At 32.5% G+C, this 12,311-nt stretch overlaps 1 protein-coding gene across 1 annotated transcript in view; it reads right to left on the minus strand.

Annotated features, from left to right (window-relative positions):
* LOC107436429 (uncharacterized) overlaps positions 1-12,311 on the minus strand; it is a 263,791-nt gene that overhangs the window by 103,867 nt on the left and 147,613 nt on the right. Inside the window, exons 91-95 of the mRNA XM_087164512.1 lie at positions 8,462-8,521; positions 6,664-6,726; positions 4,072-4,134; positions 1,923-1,982; positions 1,636-1,701 (exon numbers count right to left, since the gene is read on the minus strand). Coding sequence (XP_087020638.1) covers positions 1,636-1,701; positions 1,923-1,982; positions 4,072-4,134; positions 6,664-6,726; positions 8,462-8,521 — 312 coding nt within the window. The remainder of the gene's footprint in view (positions 1-1,635; positions 1,702-1,922; positions 1,983-4,071; positions 4,135-6,663; positions 6,727-8,461; positions 8,522-12,311) is intronic.

Here is a 12,311-nt window from a genome sequence, read left to right on the forward strand (position 1 = left end):
CGAAAACACAAATAGCTGTACATGATTTTTAGATCCCATGAATACAATAGCGATATTGGATTTTAAACTCCCGTGAACATAAATCGCGATATTGATTCCAAAAATTTGTTAAACCAAATAGAGGTACTGAATTTTTAAAAACCCATTAGTAGGAATCACGATGTATGATTTTTAAATAGCGTTAATACGATTTCCAATGAGTAACCTTAAATCAGGTAAATATGAAAATCGATGTTCAATAATAAAATCACAAGAATACGAACAGCGATATTAGCGGATTACAGTGTAGTTTCAAATATTAAAAACAATGAAAATCTGATAAAAAAATCAAATGAAATTAAAATTGCAGAAAAGTCACGTTTCATCAGATTATAAGTTTTAAATTCGGGAATGAATGAATTCTCTTCAGATATGTGGAAATTCCGAGAAAAAAATCACATGTCCTGCTTCTAGATCAGGAGGGATGATACGAAAAAGTAGGTATACAATCACTCCCGCATTCCTTTGCTGGCCATGGTCTTCCAATTATTTTCTCTCAAGATTGCAAAAATTTCATTCTAGGCAGTCAGTCCAACTGAGAAAAATCACATGTCCTCTCCTAGCTTTTAGACCTGGAGGAATGATACGAAACGCCCGGAATCCTGGGGCACACTTTGAATACAATCCCCCTGTATCCTTTTATTGGTCTTCCAATTATTTATTCTCAAGATGGCTAAAATCTAATCATGTAGACAGTCAATCCAACTGACAAAAAATCCCATGTCCTGCTCCTAGATCTGTGGGGGATGATATGAAAAACCCGGCATGCAATCACCCCTGCATTCTTTTCCTGAGCATGATCTTCCAATTATTTACCCTCAAGATGGCAAAATCTCTTTCTAGGCAGTCAATCCAACTGAGATTGGGTACACGCCCAGCTCTTATCCCAGGAGCTAGATATTGCATTGCTATTGATTAAAACAAATTACAGACTTAATTAAAAAAAAAGAAGTTATTTACTATCCCATTTTAGGACAAATATATCACTTTTATAAAATGAGGTATTATTTTCATTGAAATATGCTTACATTACATTCATTAAGACACAAAAATTCCGTGTATAAAAAATTACATTTTAAAAAATAACATGGTGCATATAGGCACCATTAACCAAATCAATGAACAAACCATTTAGTTGAAAGCTTGTTTTTTATGAATTTTTTTTATTTACTGACTTGTAATTTTAATCCATCATAAGAATATAATGATTAATCTCAAAAGGAATAATTATACATTTCCAAAAAAATGTATTTGTCAATAACCGTTTTAAGTAAAAAATTTTTAATAGTTTAAAAATTTCTCAACAGATAGTGTTTACACCAATTAAATTACTATTCATTTTTTGATGTCTTAAGAACCCTTGACAAAAAGGAAAAAAATAAAATTAGTGAAAAATATACATCACAGTGTAAATAAAAAAATATTTATTGAAATAGTGCATTTGCGCACCTTTGACCAAAAATGGGTTAAGTGGGAATCTCAGTTAAACGGATAATTTTCTTGCTCCTTCTCTCCAAGAGAGTCAATTTCAAAAATGTCAAATCAACAAAACTTAAAATTTAATTTTAGAATTCTGTTCAAAAATTTAATACTTACTTGTAGCAGTATACCTAAATGATTTTGTGGTAGATGGGGTATAAGTGTGTTTGAAGATGGCAGTCACTGTAGAAGAAAATATAAACTTAATAAAAAAAAAATTTTTTTTGAGTAAAAATGCTAAAATTTAAAAAAAATGCCCATTATACCATGTAAAAAACCTTTTTAATATTTAGATCACTAATAAATGATAAACATTAAAAAAAGGCATAACATTGAGAACATTAATAAATACATAACACTGATAAACATTAGTAATTAAATAAATAAGAAAAAAACATAAATACCAGGAGTATATTTTATCACTTTAGTAGTTGGAACTGGCCCTCTCCCTGTAATAACTTTAGCTGAAAGATTTAAGCATAAAAAATAATGTAAAAAACTTTTCATTTAATTAAAAAATTTTAAATATACATTTTATAGCTATGCAAAACAAAAACAATTTTAAGAAAATGTATATCAATTACTAAAAGATATGTACAAAGTGTATAGAAAATTCTTCTAGTATTGGAAGCAAAAAACAAAAAACGGGAACAAAATATTTTTATAAATTTTTGAACTAACATAACTAGGTCACAGCACCAGATTTTATGAGCCAGAGAAAGATCATCCAAAAAAGCAGGATAATTTATTCGTATAATTTATTGCACTAAGTATAATAAAGGCAATTTTATCAAGTAAAAATAATGTACATCCTTTTAATTACAGAAAATATTAAGTTACCAGCTCAAAAATTATATTGTTCTAAACACCCAAACAAACTCAGTAGTGCGACAGACCACAGAGTGCCAAGGCCTACTGTGCCCATCTCAGTTTTCTTGACCTTTGGGCTCTGGAGTACAAGAGCAGATGTTCCGGTTGGGTGGTCAGCCCAACGTGGAACCTATCAGTATTTAGTTCCCAAGCATGCTTGGTACTCAATTTATGGACTCACTAAAGGGATGAAAGGCTAGGTCAACCTCACCCGAGGATCGAACCAAGGACCTGTGGCACGACAGCGTGAAGCTCTCGGCCACCCGACGTCCTCTAAACACCGGGGGGGGGGGGGGGGCATGTAAATATTTACAGGTCAAGCTTGGTATGTAAATAATTGATCAGAAATGCAAGATGGTGTGATGTAGAAATGCTGGTGATGCAACGTGTCTACTGAATCACGTAATGATTTACTGACAATAAGCATTGATGGAGAACTTTGATCTATCAGCCACAACTGAACATTGTATTGAATGAAAAGAAGTAAGCATATTGAAGGGTATCTATGTAATTTGTGCTAATAATTATACACAAAGTATTAATATTTTGTTAATAATGCACAGCATTTACGGCTTTAATTTTTATTTGTGCATAAAAAAATGCGCAATGCAAAACAACTAAAAAAAATGCTTACTTAAGTTTAATATTTTTTCTCTCAACAATGCTTAATACTTCTGATTTATACATAAAATGAAAGCAGGGTGCGTAGCCAAATCTTTGAATCAAAAATAAGCACTTTTTAAAAACTTTTCAAGCACTTTACAAAAATTTTCAAGCACTCAAAAAATTCATATTCAATCAATGATATTATTGAAAAACAAAAACTTCTTATAAACAGTTTTAGCGTTAAAAAAAACCCAAAAAGAAACGGGCGTAAATCGAAACAATCAGTACTTTCCCACATCACCGAGTGAATTCAACTTGACCCTGAACTCAGAACAAAAATATCCTTACCCCCTACGTCAAAAAAAGTGTTAGAAGTAAAATAAAATAAACAAGAACAAAATTAAAATAAATTAAAAAGAAAAACATTTCATAAGGATCTGATATTCTCTATCCGAATTTGAGCACTCGGGCTTCGGTTTCAAGTGTGCGCGCATGCGCAAGTCATAACGTGGGTACGACATGAAGTCCGCTTGAATGATTACGTACCAAACTCCCCATTTTTCGTGAAATGCATGGGATTCACCAGATATCACTGAAGGAAAAAAAAATTATTCGGAAAAAAAAGCACTTTTTAAAAACGCCAGTTGAAAAAAGCACCTTTAAAAGCTTTTAAAAACGAAATCCCCAAAAAAGCACCTTTAAGTACTTTTTACAAACGCTACGCACCTTGGAAAGTGTTTATGCAGATATATAGTTAATCTAATTTTTCTTTCTCAGCTTAATATGCATTCAAAAAATATGTTTAGCATGTAAAAGATTACTTTAGGCATGCATTCTGTAGAGATGTAACATAACAAGCATGGTATGAAAAAAACATGAGGCATTTTTTTTAGCTCTGCTATCAATATTGTTTGCATCTATATTGTCCAAAACCCATTAATGTACACTGCAATAATTTATGATGAGAGATCTTTAATTAATAAACCCATATTTTTCAAACTCTGTGAAAAAAAGGTTTTTAAAACTGAAATATGGAACAGAACAAAAATTGCAGTAAACAAACAAAACTTTTATTACTTGGAGGAGCCAAAATGATTTTTTTCATTGTTGTTCTTTTGAAGAGTTGATCCCAAGCTACACCTACAAAATGTCAAAAACAAATTAACCATTAATGACTTAAAAAGCAATAATTTTTAACATTATAATTTAAACTAAAAATTAACAAGAAGGTAATGATAAGTACTGGAGTTATTGATCAATAAAAAATAATAATTAAATAGATCTAAATATCAATCAGGGTTTCTAAATTTATTTTATCTCAAGCATTCTATTGCAATTCTTTCCTATTATTGTACAGCTTCCATTAACTTTTTTTTTTCTAATAAAATACCCATATAGTCAAAGGAGCAAATAGGTCAAGCTATAACTTTAATTTAATTTTGTTTGTATCAGTTACTAGTACTTGGAGTGAATGGAAGTGTGGTCATATTGAGAAAAAAAATTTAGATATCAAGGCTAAATTAAGTTAATCTCATTTGCAGCAGACACCCTGAAGACTAAAAATATTTCCTCTCCAATCATAAATCCTTTTAATAATATAAATAACTATCTGAACCATCTTAATTAAACCTTTTTTCAACATTAAAAATATTGGAAAATGACATTAGTTTTGAGAATAATATTTTCATTACAACATAAAAATAACTACCAATGTGGGTAATTTATTATTTAAAAAAAAATATATAATTTTGCGACTATATGGTAAGGTTTTAGACTTGCAGAGTTCAGAGAGCAGGGTGGGTCATAGAAGAAAAAGTAGTGAAAAAAAGGAATAAAATTTTCAAAAAAGTGATAAATAGTGACTTAATTAAATACAGTGTTAATATTCAAGCAACATCCTAATAACCTTAAAAATATACAACTTAAAGGAAAAAAAATTGGTTTAGAAACATTTATTGTTATAGCTGTTTATTGCTTTAATTTACTGCTATTGAAACTTTAAAAAAAAAATTAAATAATAAATATTTTCTAATTTTTCCCAACTAAAAAAAAAGTTGCATGTTTGACTTTAGCTGCTATGGCTTAAAGTATTATATTAAAGAAGCAGTGAACGTATACAACGAAAAAAATTGTTGCTACAGTGTGTAAAGTTGCGTATCCGGAATCGGTGGGACTTCCAGAAGTCCGTATAATAGATTTTTCCGTATAATACACCCCCAAGGTAAACAAAGCTTAAAATGATTTAATAAACGATCTGAATCTAAGAAGCACAAAATAAATAAACACTATTTTTAAGGGGAATAATGTTTTAGTATTAGAATATCTAATCAATAAAATATGAAATATTAGAAAAAAAATATTATTGCTTAAAATATAGAAAACTAAAAAAAATTGACACATGAAAATAATAATCCGCCATTTTTAACTAGAATGATTCAAGCAAGAAAGGGAAATTCACGTCATTCATTAAGGTGGGTAGATGGAGGAGAAAAATTCATTTCCTCCTTATTTGTGAAAGAAAATAAGTGTAAAGAGGAGATCATTTAAGTTGATGGTGGGGAAGTAACAAATTATTGTTTTCTCTGCAATCATTGGCTATCAATCAAGCATAAAGGCGGGACACGCTGAACGGGTTCCCTTTATTTTTTCTTTTATGACTGAAAGAATCTGCTAAAGAAAGAATGTTACCCCCTTTCCCCCTGCCTCCTAAATATTACATGATATGGGGAAGAACGAATGTTTTGTTTCTCAAGGACGTGTATCCTTTTAAACCTATTCAAATTTTCCATTTTGACTCCCCCTCCACCTTAACGCTTGCCCCGTTTACCCTTTTCCACAGTATTTCTTCTTTCAATAAAAAGGTTCCAGGAAATGCCTCTTTTACTAGCCACCTGCATGGGAAAGGAGGGGGGAGGGGACTCAGTTGCGGTCTTTTGAAAGCAAATCTCCCTATTTTTCCTACATTCCAAGGGAGGAGCGTCACTAACGGTCACTCAATGGTCTTGGTAGATCTTCACTTCCCCTTTCTAGTGATTTATGGGTTCGATGTATAAATCAGAGGTTCAGTGCAATTTAGAAAAAGAGAAAATGTGTCAAAAGATCTTTTTTTTTTTCTAGGAAAGGGGAAGATGGAGAGATGTTTGTTTATTTTGATTGTTAAAAAGTGTCCGGGAAATCGACCCTTCCGGGAAAGGGACGTCCGGATATGGGACGTTACACTGTATCATGTAAAGTCAATACACATTTATTGAGATGTGCTTCTCTTCAGGAGTCAAAAAACGAAGTGTTTTTAAATACATTGTGAGGAACTGAAAAAAACGTTAAATAACTATTATTGCAAAAAAAAGTACCTTTACAGTAGAAATGGCGCAAAACGAATGTGTCAAAAAGTGATTAATGAAATAAAAAAATAATAACATCCTATTAAAAGTATCAAAATTGGAAATATATGTGAAACTGGACACATGTGATTATTGTCCTAAAAGGGTTAAATTTTTATATTGGTGGTAAAATGTTATTTATCATATTGGTTATCAAATTTGATTTCATGGAATGAATTTAATGCAAATATTTCACGCAGGCAATTTCGGAATTTCATTCCATTGCATTTTGCACTTACATAATTTCCTCACACTCAATAAAATAAGAAATGAATAAATAAGAACTTACTACTTTTAGGTATATGAATCGTTTCAACTGTCGTTGGAGTAACAGTTATAGAAACCACAGCAGCTGGAACAATTAATTATATAATTAGGAAATATAATGGAAAAAAATAAGCTAGATATTTTAAGTACAGAATAAAATGCTTTGTATACAAGCAACACATTCCTCCTTTTTCTCACTTTGTAAAAAAAAATTAAAAACTTGAAAATCTAGGGCAATTAGTGAAAAAAGATTAATGATAAAACCAGGTGTATTTATAACTTAATTGCACGAATTGGAAGCTTCTAAAAGGGGTTAATTAAATCTACGTTTTGACATTCAAGAGTTATAATATATAATACATTAAAAACATCGAGATTTTATAAAAATATGTGATTATTGGCAGGGGCACCTGCCGAAAAATTGATTGAAAAAATTATAACATCAGGATTTCAAAAAATCCACAGCATTAATTGCAAAAAAAAAAAAAAAAAAAAAAACACCACCTGGATTTAGCGCAAATTGATGGCACCAAAAAGTAATTATTCAAATATGCAGTTAGAATTTCTCGCTTCTTAATAAGACCATATTAAAAAATAGGAATTTAAAACGCCACATGGATATCAATAGCAATTACTGTGAAAAAGTCGTTAAAAAAATAGTGGCGTTGTCGGTTAAAAAAGTGAGTAGTAAATGAGCAAATTGAATTTTGCGTGCTTTAAAAATGATGAATAAACTACAATAATGATTTTTAAAACACCACTGAGTGAGAAAAATCGTAGCAATAATGGCCAATAAAAAGATCGAAACATCACATGGATTAATGGATAGTATTCACACAAATTGAGCATATAAAAACGTGATTACTCAAATACGAGATCCAAATTTTGTGTTATAGTAATATAAAAATTTTAAAACCCATGAAAAAATTATTTGCATTAACTGCAAAAGAGAAAAAAAAGATTGAAAAGTGATCAAATTAAAAATTTATTCGATCTAATTGTAGGCAAATAAGAAAGGGGGCAAATATATAACATTGATTAAATAATTCTTCTGTTACAAATCGAAATTTTAAAAAAAATTTCTACTCATTAAAATATAAGTTTTTAAAAAATGGGAAAAGAAATTTTTTTTTTCTTCTAGCAAACACTCTTTTAAATGTTATTTCGGAATAACGTTTTAGATTATCAATTTTATAGCTTTGTGTTTGCCTCAGTAGTTCATTAATTCCAGCATATTACATAGAATTTTTTTAAACCCAAGCAGAGATAGAATTCTCCCAATCCTGACGAAATTTATTTTTAGTCTCGAGTTCTCGAAGTTTATCCAACCTTGCGTTTTTCTCAAACAAATCTGCATAAAAAGTTGTTACTGAGCGTGAATTAGAATAGAACCTAATAAGAAAAAAAAGAGGGTGCTGGTAAGGACTGAATAAATGTCTGGTTAATGAGATTTTGCATAAGCAACGAAATTTAAATTGTAGATCAGCGGAACTCCGATAAAAATTCATATGAAATATAAATTATTGATTCGGAAGGCCGTGAATCAACATTCTTGAGATTCGTGGAAGAATCACATGCCTGCTTTTTTCTATTAAACTGGGTTCTCCTGAATAATAATAATAAATTTTCCTTTTGCAAAATACAATAAAATATAACCACCATAAACTTCTCAAAATAAATTAAAAGAAATATTGTAATAATAAATTGAAAAATTCATCAAAAATATTTAAAGAAGTAGACAAATGAAATTAAAATATTAAATGATTTTTACAGTCAAAATTATAACTGACAATTAATATTACCCTCACATTACAACTTACTTGAAGGTGTAACATGAATTGTGGAAGGTTCTATTAATCTAGACAAAGTAAAATGGTGTCCTATAAGAAAAAAATGAAAACATCAAAATAAATATTTTAAAAATTATTAGTTAAGCCTTAATTGAAACTAACAATTGAAATAAATTTTCAGATTTAATGCAATAAACCTGAACAAAATGAAATAATGTTCAGCTTAATTGAACAGCATGACAAACTAAAAATTTCAAGATATGCATGGTGATATCGTTTAATATCGGCATATGACTTTTCATAACTATATTTCAGTAATATATATATATATACCGAAGCTTTGCTGAGAAACGCCGTCCTGGTATGTACACTTTGTCCTGAAAAATCGGTTTGAAAAAAATTCTTTTTAAACCGAACTTAAAAACAGCTTTCAAAGCTTCGGACACTCATGCATTGGCCTCCTCATAACTTGTCCATCGCATGTGTCCGGATTTAGCGCAGGAGCGGATGCAACGCTCCATCCAGTTCTCCTCACTTATTGCTTGAAAACCCCATTGACAGTCAGGTCAAGGGATTGAAGTTTTTTTGTAAGCCCGGCAGGGATGACAGCAAGTGCAGGGGATAATTTTTTCCTGCACAAATCTTTAATGTAGCCCACTTTATAGGAGACCAACGAGTTGAGGATCAATAATATTGATTATAAGAGGTTGGCTTTACTTTTTGGCTATGTTATCTTATGATAAATCGCCAACCATGGTCCTCTTCCCATGCTCCTAACTGTCCGTTGGGAACAATTAATTTACTTTCAATTTGGAATTATTAGATACAATGATGCTACCTGAAGGAACTACTAAAATTGAACTGATCACTGACATGGACATTTTTAGGATCAAAAAAATTGTCCGTTTATGAGAGTTGTCCGCTTACGGGAAGGGTACCCTAATAACCAAGTTTAACACTGTTAATTGTTTTTAGAATATTTTTCAAGATTTAGAAATAATTACATAATTTACAATAACTATCTATAAGGATATTTATTTAAACTTTAAGAGAGATAAAAAAGAATATATAAGGAAGTCTGATATAAATGCATAATTCTAGATGTAGCTACAGATAAATGAATATAATTTTCCTATTAGCATAGATACTCAAGTCAGAGATATGATACCGTAAAGGAGTTTTCAGTCCTCAGTCGGTTTCAATTATCAGGTTTACATCCCCTTACACCTACCTATAATTTGATAGGGAACATGGTAAATACCTTCTCGAAAGTAAACCTCCCACGATACACAGTTAAGCCATGAGGACTTATGGAGTTGATTATTCATAATTAATCAGCTACAGTCGGACCTCGATAATTTGACACTCGCTTAATTCGTCACTCCGGTTATTTCGACGCTTTTTTTCAAGTCCCGATTGATTTGCATTGGATTTAGTGTTAACAAACTCCGTTTAATACGTCATGGAGAAATTATGAACTCCGGATAAAATGACACTTTAAAGAATGTTTTCACTGGGAAATTGCTTTTCTCCAGTCAACTTTTGAGGAAATTTCCACTTGGCTAATTTTGCCATTCGCACTAGGCAACTGGTTCTTGGAATTCGGACACTGGAAGCGTTTTCCCCTGCCCTTTTGTCTCACCCCTCCTTCCACGACCTCTTGCTGAAAGAGTTGCTGCTTCTTATCTCTGACCTTACGAGAGGATAATGGAATTCGGACACTGGAAGCGTTTTTCCCCTGCCCTTTTGTCTCACCCCTCCTTCCATCACGTCTTGCAGAAAGAGTTGCAATAATGCTCCTTATCTCTGACCTTACGAGGGGGTAACGGCGGGGGCGGGAAAACAGGTGGCAGAAAACGAGCATGTTGGAGTGCGCGCCTTTTCTTCTCTCTCCTGTAAAACTTAGTAGGGCGTAGCAGTGCGGTGGTGTATCGAGTCTCTCTAGTCTTTAGTTCAGTGCCATGGCGAGTAAACTTGGATACAAATCTTGGACGTTGGATGAAAAGCTCCAAATGATAAGAGAATTTGAGCAATCTGGAATGTCTAAGGCTGCTTTTGCAAAATGGAAAGGAGTCCCTCGCACAACGTTCATTGCCATTTTGTCCTTAAAAGATAAAATTGAAAGTTCTTTACGTGTTCAGGATGGCGAGAAGAGAAAGAGAATGCGTGTTTCGACCTTCGAAGACGTTGAAAATGCTCTTGTTAAATGGTTTAGAATGGCCCCGAGCCCAAAACATTCCAATTTCAGGACTTATCCTGAAAGAGAAAGCTTTGCAATTTGCAAATGAACTGGGTGTTTTGGAGTTCTCGGCGAGCAACGGCTGGTTTGAACGGTTCAAAGAGAGACATGGACTTTCCTTCAAAAAGATGTGCGGAGAAGCAGCGGCCGTTGATATGCGTCCAGTTGAAGAATGGAAAAATGGTCTCTTAAAAGATGTTCTCCAGCGCTATAACCCTTGTGATGTATTCAACCTTGATGAGACAGGTCTCTTTTTTCGACTTGTGCCTGACAAGACTTTGACTTTTCAATCAGAGGATTGCGCAGGTGGGAAGAAAAGCAAACAACGAGTTACCGTTCTGTTAGGAGCAAACATGGATGGTTCCGAAAAACTTAAGCCTCTGGTCATAGGCAAAAGTGCAAAACCAAGGTGCTTCAAAAATGTGAAGTCTTTGAGTGTATCATATGAAGCAAACTCAAAGTCTTGGATGACCTCCAATGTTTGGGAAAAAACTCTGAAAGAGTTTGACAAAAAATTCCATGCAAAAAATCGTAAAGTGGCGTTTGTTGTGGACAATTGCACAGCGCATACTGAGGTAAGAAACCTTCAATCAGTGGAGTTAGTTTACATGCCGCCCAATGCCACTTCAGTTTTACAGCCCCTTGATCAAGGAATCATTTCCAGCTTCAAGAGACACTATCGGAAACATCTTGTAAGAGACTGGATTAAAGCTATTGATGAAGGCCGAGAATGGAAACTAAATCTCTTAGATGGCATTAATTACATCCACAGGAGTTGGGCTGATGTGACCGATAAAACCATCAAAAACTGCTTCAGGCATGCTGGATTTGTTGAAAGTCCAAGCTCGTCAGAAGATGTTAATGATGATGAAGATGATAACGTCCCTTTATCTGAATTGCTCAGGCAATTGAAAGAACGCAACAAAGATGTGATGGATGAAGAAACATACCTTGGAATTGACCAAAATCTCGTGACATCTCCAGAACTGACCGTTTCGGAAATCGCGAACGAAATCCGCGAAAGACATGTTCCAGCATCTGAAGAGAGTGAAAGCGAGGATGAGGTGGAAGTTCCTCCTTCCAAAAATGAAGCTCTTCAGTGCATTGAAGTTCTAAGAAAATATTTTTCTTCAATATCTGGCACTGAGGAAGATTTGAACTCTGTGTACAAGCTCGAAAAAAGAATTATGCTAAGTAATCCCCATACCAAACAAACCCGTATTGATGGTTTTTTCATTCCTAAATAAATAAAAGTAAGTTACGTAAACCATACTGTTTGTCTTTCTACTGATGCTATGTTTTAATTGAATTGTTTTAATGCAAATTCTTCAACGTTTTTTATTATTTTTATTTTAAGAAATTGAAATTTTACTGCTGTATGTAATAATTGTTAATTTATGGGTATTTTTCCAATTTTTTGAAAAACAATGCAACTCCGGTTTATTCGTCACTCCGCTTAATTCGTCAGTTTTTCAGAGGTCCCGAGAGTGTCGAATTAACGAGGTTTGACTGTATAAAGAGTCTGAATAAATGTTTCAGTTACATGAACATATCAAAGATTATATTTCTGTTCTCTTTCTTACCCTAGCTGTGTGTTAAATACAGTCTTCAAATTGATAAGAAAATTAAAGAAATTTTCAA

The sequence above is a fragment of the Parasteatoda tepidariorum genome, chromosome 5 (genome assembly GCF_982258835.1).
Source record: "Parasteatoda tepidariorum strain Cologne lab strain chromosome 5, Ptep-v5.0, whole genome shotgun sequence".
Taxonomy (NCBI): domain Eukaryota; kingdom Metazoa; phylum Arthropoda; class Arachnida; order Araneae; family Theridiidae; genus Parasteatoda; species Parasteatoda tepidariorum.